This window comes from Saimiri boliviensis, chromosome 12 (assembly GCF_048565385.1).
Source record: "Saimiri boliviensis isolate mSaiBol1 chromosome 12, mSaiBol1.pri, whole genome shotgun sequence".
NCBI lineage: Eukaryota > Metazoa > Chordata > Mammalia > Primates > Cebidae > Saimiri > Saimiri boliviensis.
In genome coordinates, this window is record NC_133460.1 from 18,091,425 (window position 1) to 18,118,013 (window position 26,589).

At 47.0% G+C, this 26,589-nt stretch overlaps 1 protein-coding gene across 4 annotated transcripts in view; it reads right to left on the bottom strand.

Moving 5' to 3' along the window:
* The window catches only part of VWA3A (von Willebrand factor A domain containing 3A), a 67,559-nt gene that overhangs the window by 19,973 nt on the left and 20,997 nt on the right, over positions 1–26,589 (bottom strand). For all 4 annotated transcript variants that reach the window (XM_074381949.1, XM_039478452.2, XM_074381950.1 and 1 more), the window contains exons 6-20: positions 25,882–25,980; positions 24,474–24,580; positions 19,504–19,629; positions 18,482–18,590; positions 18,173–18,238; positions 16,391–16,516; positions 14,006–14,141; positions 13,486–13,589; positions 11,793–11,873; positions 11,259–11,353; positions 9,289–9,408; positions 6,414–6,488; positions 5,966–6,110; positions 4,600–4,795; positions 2,974–3,044 (exon numbers count right to left, since the gene is read on the bottom strand). In XM_074381949.1, the coding sequence (XP_074238050.1) occupies positions 2,974–3,044; positions 4,600–4,795; positions 5,966–6,110; positions 6,414–6,488; positions 9,289–9,408; positions 11,259–11,353; positions 11,793–11,873; positions 13,486–13,589; positions 14,006–14,141; positions 16,391–16,516; positions 18,173–18,238; positions 18,482–18,590; positions 19,504–19,629; positions 24,474–24,580; positions 25,882–25,980 (1,656 nt within the window). The remainder of the gene's footprint in view (positions 1–2,973; positions 3,045–4,599; positions 4,796–5,965; positions 6,111–6,413; positions 6,489–9,288; positions 9,409–11,258; positions 11,354–11,792; positions 11,874–13,485; positions 13,590–14,005; positions 14,142–16,390; positions 16,517–18,172; positions 18,239–18,481; positions 18,591–19,503; positions 19,630–24,473; positions 24,581–25,881; positions 25,981–26,589) is intronic.

The window sequence follows — 26,589 nt, forward strand, 5'->3', positions numbered from 1 at the left end:
TTGGGATTACAGGTGTGAGCCACCGTGCCCTGCCTGGAAGGGATATTTAAAAAGCACCCAAAGGGCCCCTTTCAGGGAAGACAGTGCAGGCACGCAGGTGGAGCCACACATCTGCAGATCCAGTGGCCACAGAGGAATAGAAGGTGGAGACATGGCCTTGCCCTCCCAGGAGTCCACAAATCCAGTCTGGGAGGTGAGTCGTTCTGCAAGTGGTGGAGTCCAGGAGTCTCCTTCACAGTCCAGGAGTCTCCTCCACTCTACTGCCTTGACTATGGCCTTGCTACGCACTCTCTGTCCATCACTGCAGCTTAAACTGCCCCAGATCTCCATCTCCAGCCATGTCTTTTCTCACCTGCCTCTCGGGCACCCTCACTTGCTATCTCGCAGGCTCCACAAACACCCTGTCCCAGACCTGCCTTCCCTGCACCTCCCCATCCTTCCATGGGTTCTTTCTCCTGTCTTCCCGATCTTGGTCAATGGTATCATTATCTCCTGCATGCCCCAGTCAGGACCATGGGACTGACTCTCTCACACTGCACGTTCAATCACTTGCGAGTCTGGGGAATTCTTCCTTATTCATTGCTCTTCACGTGATCTGGCCCCTAGCCACCCTACCTCTCTCATTGTATCTTGTCCTGCTCAACTCCCCTCTCTGTGGAAGTAACATTTTACTGGTCTAAACTAACAGGCTGGGTGCAGTGGCTCCTGCCTGTAATCTAAGACTTTGGGAGGCTGAGGCAGGTGGATCACCTGAGGTCAGGAGTTGGAGACCAGCCTGACCAACAAGGTGAAACCCTGTCTGTGCTAAAAAAAAAAAAAAAAAAAAAACCCACAAAAATTAGCCGGGTGTGGTGGCGGGCACCTGTAATTCCAGCTGCTTGGGAGGCTGAGACAGGAAAATTGCTTGAACTCGGGAGGTGGAGGTTGCAGTGAGCCAAGATTGCACCACTGCACTCTAGCCTGGGTGACAGAGTGAGACTCCATCTCAAACAAACAAACAAACAAAAAACCCCCCAAAAAACCCAAAACCAAAAACAACAAAAAACCCTAACTAATAACAAAGAGCAAGCCATGGAAGGTCTGGGATGCGAAGGACAGAGGAAAGAGCAGGTGCAAAGGCCCTGAGCTTAGGAATGAGTTTAGCAATGAGCTTGATGTGTTCAAGGAACCAAAGGAGGCCAGGACGCGCAGCATACAGACCTAAAACCAATGGCTTCTAGGAGACCCTCGTTTTCTCTGCAACCTTGGGTCTCAGTGGATTAGGACACGAGGGGGGAAGCCGACGTGGGATGAGGTGCATCCCCCAAAAGGACATGTTGAAGTCTGAACCCCCAGGACCTGTGCATGTGTCCTTACATAGAAATAGGGTCTTTGCAGATGTAATAAATATATAAATTAGGGTGAGGTCACATTGGGGTAGGGTGGGCCCCTGATCTAATCTGATTGTCCATGTGAGAGGAGAAGGGACACAGCTGGAGGAAAAAGAGCCATGCGCAGACAGAGGCAGAGACTGGAGCTGTGCTCCTCAAGCCAAGGCATGCCAGAGATTGCTGGTGACAAAGACTCCCTCTCTGACCAAACTTTAGCCAGGTTCCTCTAAACCATCTTCTCAATGAGGCCTTGACCTTGGCCTGCTGAACTCAGTTCTGGCAAAGAATTCTGTTAAGTCAGTCTAGTGAGACCTGTCCCAACCTTGATATCCAATCAAGTTCTTCATCTCCCATCTGAGATATCTTTTTTTTTTGAGATGGAGTCTCACTTTGTCACCAGGCTGGAGTGCAGTGGCTCAAACTCCGCTCATTGCAACATCTGCCTCCTGGATTCAAGTGATTCTCCTGCCTCAGCCTCCTAAGTAGCTGGGACTACAGGTGCCTGCCACCACGCCCAGCTAATTTTTGTATTTAGTAGAGACGAGGTGTCACTATGTTGGCCAGGGTGGTCTCGATCTCTTGACCTTGTGATCTGCCCACCTCAGTCTCTCAAAGTGCTGGGATTACAGGCATGAGCCACCACTCCCAGTCAGTATTAAAAAATGATGTTAAAAAATTATTTAGGCTGGGCGCAGTGGCTCAAGCCTGTAATCGCAGCACTTTGGGAGGCTGAGGCGGGTGGATCACGAGGTCAAGAGATCGAGACCATCCTGGTCAACATGGTGAAATCCTGTCTCTACTAAAAATACAAAATATTAGCTGGGCATGGTGGCGCGTATCTGTAATCCCACCTACTCAGGAGGCCAAGGCAGGAGAATTGCCTGAACCCAGGAGGCAGAGGTTGTGGTGAGCCGAGATCGCGCCATTACACTCCAGCCTGGGTAACAAGAGCGAAACTCTGCCTCAAAAAAAAAAAAAAAAAAAAAAACCTCTTTAACACTGATGGGGTTTTGCCGTGCTGTCCAGGCTGGTCTCAAATTCCTGGGTTCCAGCAATCTGCCTGCTTCAGCCTCCCAAAGTGCTGGATTACAGGTGTGAGGCGCTGTGCCCAGCTCTGTTTTTGATGTCTAAGCCTTTGGTCTGCCCTTAGCAAGAGCCCTGTTTAGTAAGAATCCTTTTACCTATCATATCTCTCCTGTTCTCTTAGTAATATTCCATCCAGCACCTCTGCTCATTGGCTGTAAATCTCCAGCTGCTTTGCTATTATTTGGAGTTGAGTTCAGTCTCTCTCCCCTATTGCAATAGTCTTAAGAAAAGTCTTCCTTGCCATTTTAAGAGAACAACCAGTGCAATTAAAACAATAATAACAACCACCACCAAACACCAATTGCTACCAGAAGCCAGGAAGGGGCAAGGAAAGATTCTACCCAGAGCCTTCAGAAGGAGCCTGGCCCTGCTGACACCTTGATTTCGGACTTCTAGCCTCTGGAAGTGAGAGAATCAATGGTTGCTGTTTTAAACTGCCCAGTTTGTAGCAGTTATAGTAGCCCCAGGAAATGAATACAGAAGGCACTGCGGTCATTGGCCCTCGCCCAGGGAATACCTTTTGGGAGTAGTTGAGAGCCTTTTCCATCTCAGACATGATGGAGTTGATGTCATCACTCTCATAAATGCCTGGAAACAAAACACTTCGTGAGCATGGGAGACAGGGTGTGGATCCTGGCAGGTGTCCGCATCATCTGGATACTAGAAAGCCACCTGGAGGTGACTCGAGGGCTGGGCGTGGTAGCTCACACTCTTGTAATCCCAGTACTTTGGGAGGCTGAGGAGGGAGGATTGCTTGAGGTTGGGAGTTCGAGACCAGCCTGGGCAACATAGTGAGACCCCCTTCTCTACCAAAAAATTTTTAAAAATAGTCAGGTGTGGTGGTGGACCTGTAGTCCCAGCTACTCAGGAGGCTGGGGTGGGAGGATTATTTGAGTTCAGGAGGTCGAGGCAGCAGTGAACTATGACGGCACCATTGCACTCCAGCCTGGGTGACAGAGGGAGACCCTGTCTCTAAGAAAAAAATGTTGTTTTGTGTACCATGTACAACTACCTTGCCAACCATGTGCTGTGAACATACCACCCTTCAAAAAACAATCTGAGGGATGTTTAGGGTGCCTTCTAACTCTGACATTCTATGACATTCTAAAATATATATGTTTTTAATTTTTAATTTTTCCTGTAGAGGTGGAGTCTTGCTATGTTATCCAGGATGGTCTCGAACTGGCCTCAAGCAATCTGCTTGCCTCGACTTTCCAAAGTTGCTGAGATTACAGATGTGAGCCACCATCTGACCCATAATATACTGTTAGAGTTTTACTTTTTTTTTTTTTTTTGAGACGGAGTTTCGCTCTTGTTGCCCAGGCTGGAGTGCAATGGCGCGATCTCGGCTCACCGCAACCTCCGCCTCCTGGGTTCAGGCAATTCTCCTGCCTCAGCCTCCTGAGTAGCTGGGATTACAGGCACCCGCCACCATGCCCAGCTAATTTTTTGTATTTTTAGTAGAGACGGGGTTTCACCATGTTGACTAGGATGGTCTCGATCTCTTGACCTCGTGATCCACCCGCCTCGGCCTCCCAAAGTGCTGGGATTACAGGCTTGAGCCACCGCGCCCGGCCACTTTTTTTTTTTTTTCTTTTGAGACAGAGTCTTGCCATATCATCCAGGCTAGAGTGTAGTGGCATGACCTCTGCTCATTGCAACCCCCACTTCCTGGGTTCAAGTGATTCTCCTGCCTCAGCCTCCCAAGTAGCTGGGACTACAGGTGTGTGCCACCACGCCTGGCCAATTTTTTGTATTTTTAACAGAGATGGGGTTTCACCGTGTTGGCCAGGCTGGTCTCAAACTTCTGACCTCAAGTGATCCAGCCGCCTCGGCCTTCCAAAGTGCTGGGATTATGGGTGTGAGCTACTGCGCCTGACCTACTTTTAACTTAAAAAAATTGCAGTAAAATATACATAAAACTTACTATTTCAATCATTAAGAAGTATACAGTTTGGTGGCATTAAGTGCATTCACTTTGTTGTGCAACCATCACTGCTATCTTCAGAACAGCAGATTTACATTTTAAAATGTGATTTTTACAAGCTGCTTTTCTGGAATACATCTGTGGTCTAAGGGAGCTATGCTGGTGCTGAGACAACTATTTGGAATGAGCTGAAGGGACAAGGAAACACTCATGTACCTGTGTCTCCAAACCAGTGGAAGCGGCCACCTGCAGCCCGGGTGACCTCTCGGTAAGCAGTGGCTGTGTCGGTGCGGCTGGCATAGCAGGCAGGGGGCGTGGTGTCCATCTTTGGCTCACCCACGTAGAAGAGACACACGTTCAGCTGGAGGTCACAGCCGCCACAGGCCTCGGCCATGTAGGCGCTGAGTGTAGGCTGGTGGGGAAGAGAAAGCAGGAGGGGCTCACGGCTGAGGGTCTTGAAGCTGCGGGGCTCTGGACAGCCCAGCCTGGTCATGTTTTTCCAAGGCCTTCTCTGTGCCTGGTCTAGTCCTTGGCATGAGGATGGAAAAAGATGAGCCTGGGTTGCAGTTTCTCTCAATATTTTAACAGAGTGTGGCCGGGAAGCTGGACCTGAGAGCCTCCTGACACCAGGCGTGGTCTAGATCAGTAGCATCCACATCCCCTGGGGGCCTGCTAGAAATGCAGACTCCCAGGCCCCACCCCAGACTTACTGAATCAGGAGCTGCACTATGTATGTATGTATATTTATTTTAAAGAGACAAGGTCTCACTCTGTTGCCCAGGCTGGAGTGCAGGGACATGATCATAGCTCACTGCAGCTTTGACTTCCTGGGCTCAAGTAATTCTTCTGCCTCAGCCTCCTAAGTAGCTGTGACTACAGGCACATGACATCACACCTAGTTAATTAATTAATTTATTTTTTGGGACAGAGTTTCACACTTGTCACCCAGGCTGGAGTGCAATGGCATGATCTCAGCTCACTGCAACCTCCACCTTCCAGGTTCAAGTGATTCTCCTGCCTCAGCCTCCCGAGTAGCTGGGATTACAGGTATGCGCCACCATACCCAGCTAATTTTGTATTTTCAGTAGAGACAAGGTTTCTCCATGTTGGTCAGGCTGGTCTCAAGCTCCTGACCTCAGGTGATCTGCCTGCCAGGGCCTCCCAAAGTGCTGGCATTACAGGCATGAATTCACCATGCCCAGTCACTCCTGGTTACTTTTTTAAATTTTATTTTTTTTAGAGACAGGGTCTTGCTATGTTGCCCAGGCTGGTCTTGAGCTCCTGAACTCAAGTGATTCTCCCTCCCCAGCCTCCTGAGTAGCTGGGACTATAGGCATGTGCCATCATGGCAGGTTATTTTTTAAATATCTGTAGAAATGGGGTCTCACTATGTTGCCCAGGCTGGTCTCCAGGGTCTGCAGTTTAATAGCATCCTTAGGCGCTTGTTTGTACATTAAAGTTTGAGAAGCACTGAAGCACTGGTTTAGAAATAATGCTGTAGAAACCTTGGTGAGGTATCCACCTGGGGGAAGACGAATGAGGCCGCAAAGGATAACGGACATCCAGGACGTGGCCTACCCACCATATCCTGGTCGGGGATGCCCCCAGTGAAGAGGTAGATTCCCTGCGATTGGTGTTTATCTTTGTCCTTGAAGTCCACTTCCACAGCCTTCCGCAGGGCGCTCAGCACGTTCCTGCTGCCCTGACACCGCAGGTTCAGGACCCACCTGGGGAGGCAGGAACGGCCATGCTGAGGGCGTTTGGCCCATGCCCAGGGCATACCTTTTGGGAATAGTTAAGAACCTTTTCCATCTCAGATGTGATGGAGTTGATGTCATCACTCTCATAAGGTGAAGACGCCCAGGTGGGGAGAGCAGCAGACGGAGGCAGCTGTGTTTTGATTTCTGCCCATGGGTGTTTGGGGCTCAGGAATTCTAGAGAACTACTTCCTGATGGAGAGGGGGACAGAGAAAACAACGCCTGCAAACCTTCCCTCAGACACAGCCCCACAAAGTCTGCCCGTCACCTACCGCCAGGCACTTTGTAAATTGTCGTGACTCATGGGAACCAGCTCGGGCCTCCAGCTTTCAATTGTGCTTCCAAACCTTTAAGAAGCAAAGAGAGTTTGTTCTTAGGCTGGTGGGGAGGTACACCTGGCGGCTCAGCTCTTTGGACTTTGCAGGCTTTTGGAGGAACAAAATTCTGATGAGATCCCCTAAAACATGAGGATGTCACTGGCCTGGGCCAGCCATGAGATTTCCTTGAGGGTCATATGGTCTCAACATACTTGAGCCAAGACACAGCGTGAGCCAGCTTTGATCAGCTTCCTTTCTGAAGTGTTGAGCTACAACATGTGGCCCCTTCTGTAACCTCGCCTAGTATGGCCCCCGTCACCACACGTTTCCCCTCTCTATCCATACTATAGTTTTTGCTTTTGTTTTTAAATAAAATCTATGTGATCAACAGGATTTGATAAAGAAAAAATATATACACATCTAGCCTGGGCAGTATAGCAAGACCCTATTTCTACAAATAAAATATTAGCTGGGTGTGGTGGCACATACCTGTCGACCTAGCTACTTAGGAGGCTGAGGGGGGAGGATCACTTGAGTCCAGGAGGCTGAGGCTGTAGTGAGTTCTAATTGTGCCAGTGCACTCCAGCCTGGGCAACAGAGTGAGACCCTGTCTCAAAAAACTAGCAAACCAACCTCCAAATCCAGAAAACCAACATTGTTTCATTTGTCTCATAAGACAGAATTGAAGATCCTTTTATTTTGAGACGGAGTCTCGCTCTGTCACCCAGGCTGGAGTGCAATGGTGCTATCTCAGCTTACTGCAACCTCCACCTCCCAGGTTAGAGCGATTCTCCTGCCTCAGTCTCCTGAGTAGCTGGGATTACAGGCACGTGCCACCATGCCTGGCTAATTTTTTTAGTATCTTCATTAGAGACCGGGTTTCACCTTGTTGGCCAGGCTAGGCTCGAACTCCTGACCTCGTGATCCGCCCACCTCAGCCTCCCAAAGTGCTGGGATTATGGTCATGAGCCACTGTGCCCAGCCTGAAGATCCTTGAGAATAGGATTTATACCCTTTATGGAGGAAAAGTTGTGCCCTTTCTAGGGGGACTTTTAAGATTAATTCCTCCCCCTGAGCTTTGACCTCATCATCACCCATCTCTTCTGAGACTTTGTCCCACAATTCTTCCCCCTCACATCCACACATTCCCAACTCACCCCACTTCCTCTCCCCCAGGGCCTCTCTACCTGTTTCAGACTCTCTATACTTAGCAAGAATGTCCTCCTTCCACTGGGCAGCTACTGTATGAGCAACTTCACTCTTTCCTCTTTACATGCCTTAGCACTTCTTAACATGCCTGTCTCCCACCATTAGGCTGTGAGTTCCTTGAGGATGGGTGTGTGTGTCTTCATGCCCATCTCCCCAGTGCCTGGCACAGGGACTGGTTCATGGCAGACTGTCAATGAAACACTGCTGAATGAATGAATGGGTAGACACATAAACAAAATTCCTCATCTATAATGCTACCGTAAACGTTTTTCTGTAGAGTGTATTAGGGAATGGTTGGGCTGTAGTACAGAATAATATCTAATATTAACTGTTGACTTAATAGGTTTAGAAAACGCCCTATTTGGTATGAGATTGTGTATAAAAGTCTACCCTTTAAGTGGGTTCCTTTTCTCTCTATCTTCCCTTATTAGTTAAAATAGTATGCAATTTAAAAAACTATATATACCGTTTTTATGGCTGGGCACAGTGGCTCATGCCTGTGATCCCAGCACTTTGGGAGGCCAAGGCAGGTGGATTACTTGAGGTTAGGAGTTTGAGACCAGCCTGGCCAACATGGCGAAACCCCGTCTTTACTAGAAATACAAAGATTAGCTGGGTATGGTGGCGTGTGTCTACAGTCCCAGCTACTTGGAGACTGAGGCAGGAGAATTGCTTGAACCCAGAAGGCGGAGGCTGCAGTGAGCTGAGATCATGCCACTGCACTCCAGTCTGGGCAGCCACAGAGTGAGACTCTGTGTCAAACAAACAAACGAACAAAAAACAACAAAATATATAGTTGTTTATATAACAAATTATATAGTTTTTAAATTAAAAATACTAGATATGTACTATATTTAATTATATATAATATATAATTTTTAAACTATATTAAAACTATGCATATTATAATTTTTAAAACTATATATAATTTTGAAGTTCAAATCTTACTTCAAAACGTCTCTGATCTTTGTTGTATTTAATTCCAAACTATATAGTTTTTAAAACTGCATATCATTTATATATATATATATACACACATAATTTAATGTATACATATAATTTAATTTATTTATTAAAACAGAGATGGGATCTCACTATATTGCCCAGGCTGGTCTCAAACTCCTGGATGCAAGTGGTTCTCCTGCCTCGGCCTCCCAAGTTGCAGGGATTACAGGGGTGAGCCACTGCACCTGGCCAAATTTATATATATAATTTAAATTTAGAATTGGAATCCTAAACATTTGAAAATAGTGTGGCTTGCTGGAGCCAGGCTGAGGACTGAGAGACTAGAGCTTGGCTGGGGTACTTCCTTTTCTCTTCGGCCGATTTCATCTTGGAAGGCAAATGGGCCAAAGGGCTGAATTACTTTATCCTGGTTGATCAAGCAGTGTGTTTTGGGGCCGCTTATCACCTTCGCCCCAGTGGGACAGTCCTGTAGCCATTTAATTATTCAATGCCCCGAACAAGATCATCCAAGTCAGATAAACCGATGGCTATCCTAGGAGGCCGCGTGCCCATGACGTCAATATCTGTTGTCCAGCTATGTCCAAAGCCTCAGCCCAGCGACAGCATCCAAACACACACGACCCACCCTTGCCCTCAGGAGCCAGGAGCCACGTACGCGATGAGGTTGAAGCAGTCCTTGTTGGACAGCTGCTCCTCCAGCAGCAGCCGAAGGGAGTGCTGGATATGAATAATGTACATGGAATTGGTCGCAGAGATGTCGAGCAGTATAACCACCCTAAAAGGAAACACGAGCTTTAAGAGGAGAACTGAATCTCTGAGATAATGTTTATTTTGTTCCATTTTACTATTTAAAGTTTTTTTCCAGGGGAATTTTGCATGCCAAATTCATAGCTGGCCAAAATCCTCTCTGTGGTTTTAGGCCAACAGAGATGGGCTTACAATGGTAGATTAAAGGGGGTCATGGAACCCCCTTCTCTCCCAGGAGATGCTGTAATGGAATAAAGCCTGACGGTGGAGATGGTTTAAGAGGTAGGGACTTCATAGAATGATTTTCATGGATTTAAAGAATTAGCATTCAATATTTTTATAGATCAGGATATACACACACATATGTACATATGTATACATATACATATATATATATGTATATCTTTTTTTTTAAGACTGTCTTTCTGTTGCCCAGGCTGAAGCACAGTAGTGTGATCAAATGAGCCTCTTGCCTTGGCCTCTCAAAGTACTGGAAATACAGGCATGAGCCACCACGCCCACCATACGTTGGGGTCTTTGTAGGGAAAACAAAAACCAGGTGAGCAAGTAACATAAGGAATTAGGTGTATCTGGGCCTCTTGGAAAATATTTTTATCTTTTTGTTTGCTCTCTTTCTGTTTTAAGATCTCTAGCCTCAGTAGGTCTTTCTCTCATTTTATTACTTAAAATTTATGTTCCCACCTCCTGCCCCATTTTCATTTTGAGATAGCTATGGATAGCAAAAGAAAATCCATGGAATTTACAGCCGGAAGACCTTGGTTCAAGTTCCACTTCCCACCAGCTGTGTGGCCTTGGGCAAGTCACAAAACCTCTCTGATCTTTGTTTAAGTAGTTTAACTATAAGCTACTTATAAGACTTCTCATAAGGGTTGCTTCAAGAACAAAATTACATAATAGATGTATAGTGGCCAGGTGCAGCAGCTCATGCCTGCAATCCCAACATGTTGGGAGGCTGAGGCAGGAGAATTACTTGAGGCCAAGAGTTTGAGACCAGCCTGGGCAACACAGTAAGACCCTGTCTCTAATAATAATAACAAATGTATAGTATTACAAAATATAATACTTTGTAAATGTTAATACATCAAACAAGGTATGGAATCATAATAATGGCCATGATAGATACCTATGGTTTCTTCCAATTCAGCATCCATGACCACATCTGGCAACAGCATCCTGATTTTCCTTTGGGCAACACCTCTGCCTCTATCAGTCAATGTGAGTTGAGTGAAGCTGACCCCACTCCAAGCTTCAGGGATGGGCATTTGACCCTGGCCAATCAGAACAGCACAGCTCTGATTGGGTGGGAGGATCCATTCATCCACGAGCCATTTGCTCTGGCCAGGGAGAGTGTATGGTTTTTTTTTTTTTTTTTTTTTTTTTTTTTCAGACACAGGGACTCCCTCTGTTGCCCAGGCTGAAGTACAGAGGCAGGATCATAGCCCACTACAGCCTTGAACCCCTGGGCTCAAGCGACCCTCCTGTTCCTGCGTCAGCCTCCTAAGTAACTGGGACTGTAGGTGTACAACACCATGCTCAGCTAACTATTTTATTTTTTGTAGAGACAGGGTCTCACTATGTTGCCTAGTCTGGCTTCAAACTTTTAGCCTCGAGCGATCTTCCTGCCTTGGCCTCCCAGTGCTGGGATTGCAACAATCCTCAGTGACACAATTATCACATTATTAACATCAATGATGGTGGTGATGACTTTTTCCTCCTCTGGGGGCTCTGCTGAGAGACTGTCAATCCCTGACCTAAGGGATGATTTCTGATGCTACCAGCAGGGTATTCATGAATCAGATAAAGGTCATTTCACACACCAGACCCACGAAGGGTAAAAACCCTCCTTAAGAAAGTTACCTTTTTTCACAGACAGTGCCCCAGATTCTTCTGCTGGCCAGGGACAGCCACTCGATTCTCCTCTCATACATCCGCATAGTTCTGCTGAGCTGTTTCTGCAGAAGCATGGGCCACAGTGAGTAGCTGCTCAAAGGCCGAGCAACCAAGGGACCTGAGGCGTACCAGGGTGGGCTTCAGGGAATGGTGTGCCAAATCCCTGGGAATCCAGGCAGTATAATCATTTCACTAAATCATGGACAAATTTGCCACAAGAAGAGAAAGGGAAGAGTCACAAGGTATTTTATTGCATCAAATGGGAGAGCAAGCAGATCTTTCCACAGAGGATTATAGGGTTTTTTTTTTTTTTCAAGGCATTGAGGTCCCTGCCTGGGGAGGAGGTGGCCAAAGCCCCAGGGGGCCTGTAGGTGGAGCACACAGTGCCTCTTCACAAGAGGGAGTTTAGTCAATGGCTTGGTGACATCACAGCCCAGGGGACCTTCCTCCCATTCCCCCTTCCTGCACCCTAGTTTCTGACCGACTGAACCCGTCACTGACCTGGTACTCATAGAGGAAGGGTGGGTCCACATGAATGTTCTTCACTGTCCCATCATGCCATTCAAACTGTATCATTGCCTTCTGTACTCAGGCACGGGCAGCAGGGTGAGCAGGCGGACAGAAGCATATGTAGTTTAATTTGGGCACTGGTTCTCCAAATCAGATGCATGAGAGGGAAGTGGGGTCTGAACACATTTGAGGTTGGATTGAACTCCCCCCACATCTCCACTACACATCCCCCAACACTACCACCACCACCACCACCACCACCACCAGGTCATTGCCTTGTCTGGAGCTGGAAGCAGAAAGCCTTAAAGAGAGTGGTCCCCGGAATGGACCATGCCTGACAGCAAGCCAGGCTGCCTTCCTGAACATCAGGCTTTTCTGAACATCAGAGTCATGAAGATATGGTTGGACGGTTTTAGTAACAGAGAGCACAGGAGACCTTAAAATATACTTCTTAGGTTTGGGAACCCAGACAGGCCTTTACAGGTGCTTTGAAAATCCAATTTGTTCCTCCTGTTTTTTCACCCTCCACGAAGTCATCATGTCCATCACTCCATCCATCTAGCCATTCATCCACGCATTGCTAGACCTACATGTCCCTACTCCTCTTCCTTTCAGTCTTCCATCTTTCTACTATCTTTCTATTCACCTATTATTCCTTCCTTCCATTTCTCCATCCTTCCCCTCCTCCCTCCTTCCATCCTTACTTTAATTTCTACTTTCATCCTTTCACTTTTCCTTTATTCTATTTTGTCATCCATCCTTCCATTTTCTCTTTTGTCCTTCCATTTGTTCAGATTTTCATCCATTCACCCATCCATGCATTCCATGCATCCACTCATCCATCCATCCATCTATCCATCAATCTATCTATCCCATCATCCATTTACCTGCCCATCCATCTATTCATCCATCCATCCATCCACTTATCCATTCATCCATCTATCCATCCATCCACTTTTCAATTTATCCACTCATCCATTTATCCATCTATCCATCCATCCATCAGTCCACTTGTCCATTCATCTGTCTATCCATCTATTTACCTACCATACATCTATCCATCCATCTGCCCATCCATTCATCCATCTATCCACTCATCCATCCATCTATGTATCCATTTACCTACCCATTCATCTAATCATCTATTCATCCATCTATCCATCCATCCATGTTTCCATTCATTCATCATTCTTTTCCTTCTTGTTGCCATCTTTCCTTCCAACTACCTTATTAGCTATGCAGGAAACATTCATTGATTTCTTATTCATACTAAACAGGGTATAGAGAGTTGAAGAGTTTTCCCTCTGTATACCTCATACTTGATAGGGATTTAAATATGTAAAAATTCATGCATTAACACTTTATGGGAGCAATAGTAGCAGTCTGCATTAGGTACAGTAAGGACATAAAGAGAGCAAGTCTGTTCTGTCTGAGTTGGGAGGAGAAAACCTTCATGAAGGAGGTGACCATGGTACCTGGTTTATCCCTCTTGCCCCACCTCCCAAGTTCAATTTTCAGATCTTTGAAAAACAGCAGTTGCAGTGGATTTGATGTGCATTCTAGGGTCCTGGGTAGGAAGCCTGAATCCCTGGTAATTCTTGTTGCCAGAACATTTAAGAAGGTGGGAAAAACCAGAAGGGAGCTCTCCTGCAGGGGACTGGAGAGAATTATGAATCTGAATTACCTCGTGGATAGTTGATGATACTGTTTTCTGGAGAATAGGTACAAATTCCTCCACAGGAGAAAATGCATTGGGTGCCAGGACCTGATATAGACTTAATTTCTTGGCTGAAAAGAAATAAATTGTGAGGTTGGAGGCACTGCTTGGGAAGCTTCAAAGGGTGCAAGACTTTTATTTTATTTTATTGAGACAGGGTTTTGCTCTGTCACCCAGGTTGGAGTGCAGTGGCACGATCATAACTCGCTGCATCCTCAAACTCCTGGGCTCAAGTTATCCTCCTGCCTCAGCCTCTCTGAGTAGGTGGGACTATAGGTGCACACCACCATACGCAGCTACTTTTACTTTTTTTTTTTTTAATAGAGATGGGGTCTTGCTATGTTGCCTAGGTTGGTCTCAAATCCCTAGCTTCAACTGATTCTCCCTTATTGGTCTCCCAAAGTGCTGGGAGTGCAGGTGTGAGCCACTGTGCCCGCCGAGGTGTCAGTCACCTGGTTCCTGGGTTCTGCCCTCTTTGGAGATTTACCTTTCAGACCATTGACCTTAAGCCACTCTGCAGAAGTCTTGTCCAAGTTTGGAAACTCAATGGTGAGAGGAGCGTCATGCTTTGGAGGTTTAGACAAGAGGCTTATGAGTGGCCCTTTTGCAATCTCTGTGGAAATCTAAATGAAATGAGAAAGCCCTCATGACACAATCATATTTCAGAGCTTAAAAGTCCTCAGTCTTCACCCCTACACCTAGTCCCTGCAAGTGAAAGATCTTAAACACTCCCTGGTAGATTAAAGGCGGTTTTGCCTTTCCCTTCCACTGTCCCCTCCCCTTCCCTGGTGATTTCTGGAATTTCCAGGGGAAGAGGGAGGTGTACCCAGCAACTGGCTTGCTCTCACAGTGGCCCATCCTCCTGGTTCCTTCCCTAACCTTATCATGAAGATCAGCATCATGGACCCCAAGATGACAGGTTGCCCCTCCATGTTTCAGAGAACTAAAAACTTCTGCACCAAATAACTTATGGAGCCCCCATCTGGCCACCCTGTGGTCACATTTACAAAGTGAATGGAGGCTCTGAGAGGTTAAATTACATAGAATGTGTAAGTAAAACACAGAACAGCAAGTCCCAAACTTCAGAGATTCACTGCCTTCATCAATTTTGCTATATCTGAATATTACTGTATTATTATTAATATTTTAAAGAATCAACATGTAACATTAAAGCTTTTTAGTTATTAATTTTAATTTAAAAAATTCACTCCCTTTCACCATTTTAGAAGGAAGATCTATGATGCCCATAATGAGCTAGTTTTAAATAGATACCATTTAAAAAATATATTAATCATGCAACACCTAAAATCATCCTGCAAACTACAAGTGGTACATGCACTTTGTTTTGGGAAACTCTTGGCAAAGTTTTGGGCCTTAGACCTGGGTTCAATCCATAATCTACTTCTGTCTCTGCAATCCTGAGCAAGTTATGTAACCTCTTAACTTCAGTTTCCTGTAAAAAGTAATAACATACTTACCTCAGACAGTTAAGATAGTGCATTTAATAATTAAACATTGTGCCTATCTTATAATGAGCATTTAATAAATGAGAACTATTATAATTCTTTTTTTTTGAGATGGAGTTTTGCTCTTGTTACCCAGGCTAGAGTGCAATGGCGCGATCTCGGCTCACCACAACCTCCGCCTCCTGGGTTCAGGCAATTCTCCTGCCTCAGCCTCCTGAGTAGCTGGGATTACAGGCACGCGCCACCATGCCCAGCTGATGTATTTTGTATTTTTAGTAGAGACGGGGTTTCACCATGTTGACCAGGATGGTCTCGATCTCTTGACCTCGTGATCCACCCGCCTCAGCCTCCCAAAGTGCTGGGATTACAGGCTTGAGCCACCGCGCCCAGCTATAATTCTTTTTTTTTTTTTTTTTTTTTTTAAGATAGTCTTATTCTCTTACCCAGTCTGGAGCGGAGTACAGTGGCGCCATCTGGGCTCACTGCAACCTCTGCCTCCTGGGTTCAAGCGATTCTCCTAATTCAGCCTCCTGAGTAGCTGAGATTACAGGTGCCAACCACCATGTCTGGCTAATTTTTGTATTTTTAGTAGAGACAGGGTTTCAGCATGTTGGCCAGGTTGGTCTTGAACTCCTGACCTCAAGCGATCCACCTGCTTCAGCCTCGAAAAGTGCTGGGATTATAGGCATGAGCCACCACACCTGGCCAAGAACTATTATAATTCTAATACTAATTGTTATTATTGTATTTATATATTTTTAAAATTATTTTTTGAGACAGGGTCTCTCTCTGTTGCCCAGGCTGGAGTGCAGTGGTGCTATCATAGCTCACTGCAGCCTCAGTCTCCCAAGTTCAATCATCCTCCCACCTCAGCCTCCCAAGTAGCTGGGACTACAGGCACATGTCATCGTGCCTGGCTAACTTTTTAATTTTTTGTAGAGACAGTGTTTTGCCATGTTGGTCAGGCTGCTCTTGAACACCTGGACTCAAGCGCTCCTCTGGCCTTGGCCTCCCAAAGCACTAAGATTTCAGGTGTGAGCCATGGCTGAAATGAGAATGACTTTAAGGCAGCCTATTCTGGGTAGTTGAGGTTTTCATCATTCTCCAAATTGGGAGTAAGGGAGGGGACAGCGGCAGGACAGAGGGGATGGCAGAAGCCTGCTGGTCTTTCTCCAAAATACATTTTACAGTTAGTAAATCCACCAAGATCTTTCTGGCACCATGGTGGGCCCACCCAGCCCACCCAACTCAGAGCTCTGGGGTGCAATGGAGGGTGGGCCTTGCCTTGTTTTAGGAAGTGATGGGCACTGGCAGCTGTGCCCTCTATGAACAAGTGAGAAAGGGGAATGAGGCCAGCTGAGTGCTGCAGGGAGGAGGCCCCAGAACTGACATTTGCATCCACCTACCTCCTCCATGGTGCAGGTGAGCTCCTCACAGAGGCTGCTTTGCTGCAGGGCTTGCATGTGGCCAAGGAGGCTCTGGGCCTTCTGAATTTCTGCCAGGAGCTCATCCACGTCCCGGCTGGTATAGAGCTAAGGGTGGCAAGAGCAATCAGACATCCAGAATCACCTGGCTACCCACAGGGGCCAACCCAGGAAGGGGCAAGCAGCCAGGCCAATGCCCAGGCAGAGGGGCAGACTCTCTCCACCAGGCCTTATAAACCAGGACCCATGTGCCAGACAGAGCCTGCAGACATGCTACACTTTGTATGTGCAATTGGCCTGCTGTGTTTTTAAAACAACTGAAGGATTTTCTGACTGTGAAAGTGTAAAGAAATACTTTACACGCACTAGGATGAGTAGAATTATTATTTATGTATTTTATTATTACTTTTAGAGAAAGAGTCTTGCTCTGTCACCCAGGCTGGAGGGCAGTGCTGCAATCATTGCTCACAGCAGCCTCGAACTCCTAGGCTCAAGTGATCCTCTGGCATCAGCCTCACGAGTGGCTGAGACTACAGCCACATTCTACCATGCCAGGCTAATTTTTAATTTTTTTGTAGAGATGGGCTCTCGCTATATTGCTTAGGCTAGTCTCAAACTCCTGATCCCAAATGATCCTCCTGTCTTGGCCTCCGAAAGCACTAGGATTACAGGCATGAGCCACTGTGCCTGGTCAAGCCACAGGGGAGGCTAAGGTGGGTGGATCACCAAGTCAGGAGTTCGAGACCAGCCTGGACAATATGGTGAAACCCCGTCTCTACTAAAACTACAAAAATTAGCCTAGCATGGTGACAGACATCTGTAATCCCAGCTACTTGGGAGGCTGAGGCAGGAGAATCGCTTGAACCAAGGAGGCGGAGGTTGCAGTGAGCCAAGATGGCGCCATTGCACTCCAGCCTGGGCAACAAGAGCGAACTCCATCTCAAAAAAAAAAAAAAAAAAAAAAAAAATTCTTGAACCAGTCAGTTTCATTTACTTTACCTTCCTAACTTCTGTAGTCTGAGTCACTTACAGACAAGAGTATAGACAATGAGGTATCAAGACAGGGTGCTGTCTGAGCTTGGCTCCCTGCTGTGAAAAGTGGGGACGGACTTGGTGACCTTTGTATTCACTTGTGGGAGGCAGACACTCATTTACTCATGGTTATAATGGTAGGCAAGACACAGCCTGAGAGCGACCAGATGATTGCCTTCTTAATCTTCCAAATACATCTACACACATGTTCGCTAATTGTTGCCTCCCTTGTGAACACGGGGTGGCTGATGTCTAGTTATTAACTGGGACGAGGACAGTAATGGATGGATTGGTACAGAATTGATTGCTCATTTCGCTCTGCAGTGGGTCCCCTGCAATAGCAAGAGTTTGTCTAGGAGAGAAAATCAAGGCAATTCAGACTTAGTCCTTTGGTGGGAACAGAGCTGGGCTGGGGCCTATAAGAATGGCAACTGGAGAGTGATTGAGGCTTCTGCAGGCAGGGTTTTAAAAGGCCTCTGGGCTCCCAGGTACGTAATCAATGCATTGTACAGGCTGACCAAAGCATCTCTTGTGACCTCAGGTTGTCCCTGTTCTTCCCACATATTAATTCTAACCTGGTTTTACCTTTGTAACCCCATTGAATACAGAAGGGGACAGGGAGAAGAGGAGAAACAAGTGTACAGTGTGGTCCTGGCCTAGATCTCCTGAGTACAACCTTGGAGGCAAACAAGGAGCGAAGGAGAGGGGCCGCCTGCTGGCACCGTGGCTTACCTCCATCTGTGGGCTGTAGCAGTGGTAGTAGCTGCTAATAGCTTCTGCAAGGTTCTTCAGGACAGCCTGCAGGGATGGGGACAGGGTCAGCCCTCACTAGCGCAACACCAATACTCCAGTAAGCCTTTTCCTTAACTGAATCGCCCGGTTATCCAAAGCTTCCCATTTTACCAAAGGGAGAACCAGGCACAAGTACGGGTGTGTTCTGGCCCACAGCCTGGGGGCCTGTTCAAGCATGGGGCCTCAAAGACCAGCCCAGCTCACTACCGCCAAAGCCAAGGGACACCTCAGAGGGTCTCAGGCACTCACAGGGGGCATCTGATCATCGCATTTGTAGGTGATTAAGTGGACAATGAGGTCTCTTCCCATGGTGGACTGCTGGATGTAGTCGGACAGGATTTCAGAAGGCTGATCTGGGCTGGGGGGGAAGGCAGAAGAGAAGCGGGCAACCTAGGTCAGACCACTTTGAGAACATTCCAGAGCAAAATGGTAATTCCCAGGGAACATCTACCCATTCTTAACTGGCCACCTGTGTCCCAGGTCACCTATGCAGGATGCAGGGCTAGGTGGACTGCAGGCCTGGCTCCCTGCCTCCTCTGCAGATGGGCAGCCTGTGACTGCAATCCTTCCCTCTCGTGTGTGTGAAGAGTCATGATTTTCTTTCTCTTTTCTTTTCTCTTCTTTTCTCTCTCTCCCTCCCTCTCTCCCTTCCTTACTTCCTCCCTTCCCTCCTTCCTCCCTTCCCTTTCTTTCTTTCCTCCCTCCGTCCATTTCTCTTCCCTTCTCCTTCCTTCCCTGTTTTCACTTCCCCTCCCTCCCTCCTTCCTTCCTCCCCTTTCTTCCTTTCTTCCCTTTCTTTTCTTTCTCCTTTTCTTTCCTCTCCCTTTCTTTCCTTCCCTCCTCCCTTCCCGTCCCTTCCCCTCCCCTCCCCCTTCCTCCCTCCCTTCCTTCCCTCCCCCTCCCCTCCCCGCCTCCTCCCCTCCCCGCCTCCTCCCTTCCTCTCCCCCTCCCCTCCCCTTTCTTCTCCTCCGTTCCTCTCCCATCCCTTCCCTTCCCTTCCCTTCCCCTCCCTTCCCTATCTGAGTCTCACTCTGTGGCCCAGGCTACAGTGCTGTGGGTCTCACTCTGTTGCCCAAACTACATACAGTGTAGTGAAACAATCATAGCTTACTGCAAACTCCTGGCCTCAAGCAATCCTCCTGCCTTGGCCTGCCAAAGTGCTGGAATCACAGGCATGAGACACCGTGACTGGCCAATCTTTTCTCCAGCAATGGTTTGGTTCTTCAGTCCCCTTTGTGTCGTAGGTCTCCTGCTTAGGAAAGAAGACCTACCAGCTTCTCAGGATGGCCACCAGGGAATCCAGCCCCTTGAGAGTGAAGATCTTCTTCAGGGCTCGTAGCAGGTTGCTGCCTCCAGCAGGCTGCAGTGTCTTTACCCAGAGCTTAAGTTCCTGGAGGCTGCGGGTAGACAACAACAGTAACCTCATTATGAGACTGTTTGTATTGAATTTCATTTTTTTTTTTTTTTTTTTTTTTTTTTTTTAGAGATAAGGTCTTGCTATGTCACCCAAGCTGAAGCGCAGTGGTGCAATCATAGCTCACTGTAACCTCGAACTCCTAGGCCCGAGTGATTCTCCTGTCTCAGCCTCCCAAGTAACTGGGACTGCAGGTATGTGCCATCCTGCCCAGCTAATTTTTACATTTTATATAGAAGGCGGGGCATGGTGGTTCACACCTGTAATCCCAGCACTTTGGGAGGCCAAGGTGGGTGGATAACTTGAGGTCAGGAATTCAAGACCAGCCTGGCCAACATGGTGAAGCCCCATCTCTACTAAAAATACAAAAAAAAAAAAAAAAAAAAAAGGCCAGGCGTGGTGTACATGCCTGTAATCTCAGCTACTTGGGAGGCTGAGGCAGGAGAATTGCTTGAACTCCAGAGGTGGAAGGTTACAGTGAGCTGAGATTGTGTCACTGCACTCCAGCCTGGGCAACAGAGTGAGACTCTACCTCAAAAAAAAATTATGTAGAGATGGGGGTCTCACTATGTTGCTAGGCTGGTCTTGAACCTTTGGCCTCAAGAAGTCCCCCTCTCTACCTTCTCAAACTGCTGGGCTTACAGGTGTGAACCCCGAACCTGGCCTGTAGTATTAGTTACCAGGCCCAGGACAAATACTAGCTCATTTAAACCTAATGATAACTTGTTAGGGTAGTACCTTTATTCCCATTTTGTAGATGAGGAAACTTGAGTTAGGACTTGCCCAAGGTGATACTGTAAGCAACTGGTAAAACTGAGATTTCGAACCAGGTCTGACTCTAAGATATGAGCTTTTAGCAGTTGTCCTATGTGAGGGTCTGGGGCTGAGTTTCTTCCTCCCTAAAGCCACTCTCTTGGGAGCCAGCCCTTAACAGGCCAGCCTCAAAGAAGAGAAAGCACTGGCTGTGCAGCTATGTCCCATATGAGCTGGGGTACACACCACTGATGAGATGAAACATGACTTAACTTGGTTCTTTCTTAGCTACTTTGCATGGCACTGGTAAAAGAGATTTGTTCTATTTCAAAAAATCAAAAATCTGGAAAAGAAAATCTCAGTGATTTTCTAATGGTGGTACTAATAAGTCAGTCTTTCATTATTATAACTGTCAAGTCTATCTTTTGAACAGCAAGAACAAGTCCCTGGTCTAACACCTTCTCTAGCCAATAGATTTCAGCTGGAATTTAAAACCACTGTTTTAAGGCTGGGCACGATAACTGACACCTGTAATCCCACCACTTTGGGAGGCTGAGGCAGGCAGATTACATGAGGTCGGAAGTTTGAGACCAGCCTGACCAACATGGAGAAACCCTGTCTCTACTGAAAATACAAAATTAGCCAGGTGTGGTAGTGCGTGCCTGTAATCCCTGCTACACGGGAGGCTGAGGCAGGAGAATCACTTGAACCTGGGAGGTGGAGGTTGCAGTGAGCTGAGATCGCACCATTGCACTCCAGCCTGTGCAACAAGAGTGAAACTCCACCTCAAACAAACAAATAAAAAAATCCCCCACTGTTTTTCTCTCATTGTATTTATTTATATGGTTGCTTTCTTTTTTTTCCTCAAAGCCATTAAAGAAAGACATATGGTTGCTTTCTAATTATAGAAATATAACTGCATGATTATAGCAGTATAATCATGCAAGTGATATTGGCTTTTCAGTTATGTTACTGATAGAAAGTTTCCTTCAGGCCAGGAGCAGCGCCTCATGCCTGCAATCCCAGCACTTTGGGAGGCTGAGGGGGGAGGAACATTTGAGGCCAAGAGTCCAAAACCAGTCTGGTCAACATAGCCAGACCCCATCTCTACAAAAAAAAGAAAAATTAAAAAAAATTAGTTGGGCACAGTGGTACCCTCCTGTAGTCCCAGCTACTGTGGAGGCTGAGGCTGGAGAATCATTTGAGCTCAGGAGATTAAGACTGCAGTGAGCTATGATTGTATCACTGAACTCCAGCCTGGGTGACAGAGCAAGATCTTGTCTCAAAACAACAGCAGCAGCAAGAAAACAAACAACCTCCCCCACCCCCAAAACAAGTTTCTTACCAGCCTGACCAACATAGTAAAACCCTGTCTATACTAAAAGTATAAAAATTAGCCAGCTGTGGTGGCATGTGCCGGTAATACCAGCTACTCAGGCTGAGGCAGGAGAATGACCTGAACCTGGGAGGCAGAGGTTGCGGTATGCCGAGATCGTGCCACTGCACTCCAACCGGGGTGACAAACCGAGACTCGGTCTCAAAAAACCAAAACCAAACCAAACAAAACCACAAGTTTCTTTCAATAATAAATAAATAGAATTGAAGTAAAGAAAAATCAACAATAGTATACATGGTAGGTAGGCTGGGTGTCGCGGCTCACACCTATAATCCCAGCACTTTGGGAGGCTGAGGGGGGTGGATCACTGGAGGTCAGAAGTTCCAGACAAGCCTGGCCAACATGGTGAAACCCTGTCTCTACTAAAAACACACAAAAAATTAGCTGGGCTTGGTGGCAGCACCTGTAATCCCAGCTACTTGGGAGGCTGAGGCAGGAGAATTGCTTGAACCCAGGAAGCAGAGGTTGCGGTGAGCTAAGATTGCACCACTGCACTCCAGCCTGGGTAACAGAGTGAGATCCATCTCAAAAACAAACAAAAAAAAAATTAAAAAAATAAACAATAGTACACATGGTAAACATATGACAGGGATGTGACAAGAGCAGTCGAGGAGGTCCTGAAGGCGCAGAACTTTGGCTACCATCCCTAACAACCCAGAGATCAGTGCTCCACCGAAAGTGGAAATCAGTTTAAAATGTTCTTGTTCATTGAGCACCTGGCACTTGCCAGGAACTTCATTTTCATCTTCATAAGAGTTCTGTGAGGAGTGAGTAGGATTGGCCTTGTTCTGCAAATCAGAGAGTCACAGTGACTGTTGGGGTTGGGATTCAAAGCCAGAGCTGCCAGAAGTGGGAATTTCTCTACCTGGAAGGGCTCCTCTTTACATCTAGTGCTGGTGAGGGGGCTTCCCTGCTAGTAATCTACACACATACTTTTTTTAACTTTTTAATTTTTTTGGAGACAGGGTCTCTCTCTGTCGCCTAGACAGACATGTGGTAGCACAATCATAGCTCACTACAGCCTCAGCCTCCCTCCCAGTCTCAACCAAACCTCTCACCTCAGCCTCCTAAGTAGCTGGAGCTACAGGCACATGCCATCACACCAGGCTAATTTTTTAATGTTTTGTAGAGATGGGGTCTCACTGTGTTGCCAAGGGTGGTCTCAAACTCCTGGGCTCAAGCAATCCTCCCAACTCAACCTGCCAAAGTGATGGGATTACAGGCATGAGCAACTGGTCCTGGCCAAAGCATGTGCCTTTTCCTGGGATCTGGAATCCAGTCCTGGCTCTGCCACTTTCGGCATCTTCCCTAACCTGAATCTGTTTCTTCATCTGCAAAATGAGGTTAATAATCCTATTCCATGGGGTAGCTATAAATACTAAATACAATCATCTATGCAGAGTACCTAGTATGGTAACTAACCAACACATGTTGGGTGGTCAACGACATTCCTTTCATGGAAAAGAAATTTCTACTCAATGGATAAGTAGAGATTCTTACATGCCTCCCTCCTAACCCTTAAAAAAAAAAAAAGCCAGACTAAAAATCCCCAACTAAAGGACATCTATGCAGTGGAATACTCTGCAGTCATTAAAGCAAATGAGGTAGATTTTGTATGCACTGACAGGTTCAAGACCAGCTGGAAAGCAGTGTTATGTAGCTCCTGTTCATGTCAAAATAAGAAGGTAAACACACAGATGCATGTGTGTGCAAAGACTTATTTGTGGGAGTAGATATAAGAAACTGTTTTGGACCATGAACAGCGTCTCACATCTGTAGTCCCAGCACTTTTCGAGGCCAAGACTGGAAGAGCACTTGAGGCCAGGAGGTCAGGAACAGCCTGGGCAACATCCCATCTTTACAAAAATAAACTGGTCAGGCGTGGTGGCTCACGCCTGTAATCCCAACACTTTGGGAGGCCGAGGTGGGCAGATCAATTGAAGTCAGGAGTTTGCGACCAGCTTGGCCAACATGGTGAAACCCCATCTCTACCAAAAAAATAAAAAATTAGCTGGGCATGGTGGCCCATGCCTGAAGTCCCAGCTACTTGGGAGGCTGAGACATGAGAATCACTTGAATCCAGGGGTGGAGGTTGCAGTGAGCCAAGATGACACCACTGTACTCCAGCCTAGGCAACAGGGACCCTATCTAAATAAATAAATCAATACAAACTCAGCAGGGTGTGGTGGCACATGCCTGTAGTCCCAACTACTCAGGAGACTGAGGTGAGAGGATTGCTTAAGCCTAGGCAGTCAAAGCTGCAATGAGCTATGATTGTGCCACTGCACTCCAGGCTGAGAGAAACACAGAGATCCTGTCTCAAAAAAAAAAAAAAAAAGAAAAGAAAAAAGAGGGAGACTTAATTTGCTATTATTTATCATCCTTTCATACTGTTGGAATTTTAAAAAACCATGCATTGTGTTATTTTCACAGTAAAACTATCTTTGCTATTTTGCTGGATAAAAAGTATCTTGTGGTCACCTTATCTTTCAGTTTACGAACTGCTCATGAAGGTGGCCATGTTTCCAAAACTTGTTTCTGCTTTTGTGAGTTGTCTCTTTGTACTCACTTATCTAGTAGGGTCCTGGGGTTTGCATTTGAATCATTCAATAAAGACTCTGCTGCTTAAGAGGAAAATGAACAAGTCAGCATCACGGTCAGGCAGAAAAGCCACTCACGTGGATGCGCTGACTTCCGTGGGGTCTGGCCAGAGGAACCTGGTGGTGGTGCCAAAGGACAGGACAAACAGCTTCTCCTTGTGGCTCAGCTGCTCATCGATGAGGCTCTGTTGGACAAAAGGGCGTCACTGGCTCCCAGAGCCAGGGGAATGGGGAGCCTGGCTTTGCCTCTCTCGCCTTGGCTGGCCCCTCTGGGTGGGGTGTGAGCTGTGCTGAAATAGGGCTGCTTGAGGCTCAGCTTAGCAGCAGCCTCAAGCCAACATTTGCTTCCCACCTGCTGGGCCTCCTGCGGGTAGGATGAGCATCTGGGTTGCCATCTCAGTGTGTGCTATAGCTAGACCCTTGACACTTACCTGTGGCATCCGGAGGTCAGGGGTCATGGTTTCTCTCTAAGGCACGTGAGCTGGAGATGGAGCTGGTGAGTATCCGTAACTCCTCCCTCTTCTTCCTGGCCAGCTGAACGTTCTACCTGTATGTCATCCCCACGAGCCCTGCCCTGGCTAATAGACTACTCCACCTGGGGGATCTTTGGAAACTCTGTCCTGAGGACTTGTCATAAAGGGGGAGACTGCTCTGACAGCTGTCCCTTGACATCCACTGAGACCAGGAACAGGAGACAAATCTGGAGGATGGCCCCACACTGAGCCTCTTTAGGACCTGTACAACATACAATGGGCTATTGCTCCTGTGGCACCTGTGAGAAAATAGCCCCTCCACATCATTTCACACTGCAGAGGCTTTTCTCTAGGCCAGACTTCCCACTGAGCACTTCACTTGCACAGGCTCCTTTTACCCTTACTGCAACCCTAGGTAGCCACTGTTATCATCCCCATTTTACGGAGGAGGTAAGTAAGGCACAGAGAGATTAGGTTACGCAGTTCCATAGCCTGGAGGTGGTGGAGGTGGCTGAGATTTGACTTCAGCCATCTGACTCCAGCATTCTTATCTTCTCTGCTGTGGATATGAGTTGGGGATGGAGCAGTGGGCAACACCAGTCTGTTCACTGCTCTCAAGCTAGACCTGGTGAATGTCCACCGGGAACCATAACTCCAAAGAAACCAGAATAGCTCTGCCATCCAGAAAAGGCCAGAAGCCCTGCGCTATGCTATGCAGGAGTCTTGATGTCCTCTTTCCAGGAAAACATGGGAGCTCTTGAGTCAAAGTCTAGCTGGCAGGTACTGCTGTGGTGAGAATTCTAGAAGTTCACACTGCAACTGAAGATGACTTTGGCTGGGTTTTGCAGAATTCCACATAGTTCTGTAACCACAGGTGCTAATTAAGTGTGAACTGTTCTTTATAAGACACCCTATCTTGCATTCGCTATAAACAAGCTAGTCCAAAAGCTCAGGAAGGAAAGGCTGGGGGTTGGGGGTGGCTCCAGATGGTCCTCTGTGCCAGACAGACTTACCATGAGGTCCTTCTGGAACTCCTCTTTCTGAGGGCCACTGCTGACGGATGACACATCTATGAGGACGCTGACTCTGGCCCCTTTGATGAGGCCAAATGCCTAAAACCAAAAAGGGAATTTGGAGATAGCCAGTGCAAGTCTGTGCATCTCCTAAGGCCTGCACCGAGGCGCTCTGTGGATGCAATGATGTGAAGACTTCCTTCACCCCTGACAAGCAGCAGCAGATGGAAACTCCGTTTTATAAGGGAAAAAGAAAACCCAATGTCATGACTTCAGCTCTGGGCATGGTCTGCTCGTATTTTGCGGCAGCCTATTCTTTAATTTTTTTCCCCTTGTGTTTATTTTTAATAATTTATTTTTATTTTTAATATTATTTTTATTTTATTCTGAGATGGAGTCTAGCTCTGTCGCCTAGGCTGGAGTGCAGTGGCATGATCTCAGCTCACTGCAACCTCTGCCTCCCAGGTTCAAGCGATTCTCCTGCCTCAGCCTCCCGAGTAGCTGGGATTACAGGTGCCCACTGCCCACCACCACACCCAGCTAATCTTTGTATTTTTAGAAGCGACGGGGTTTCACTGTGTTGGCCAGGTTGGTCTGTAACTCCTGATGTCCTGATCTGCCTGCCTTAGCCTCCCAAAGTGCTGGGATCACAAGCATGAACCAATGCTCCCAGCTTCCCTTATATTTACTGTCCAATCTTGTGAAGTA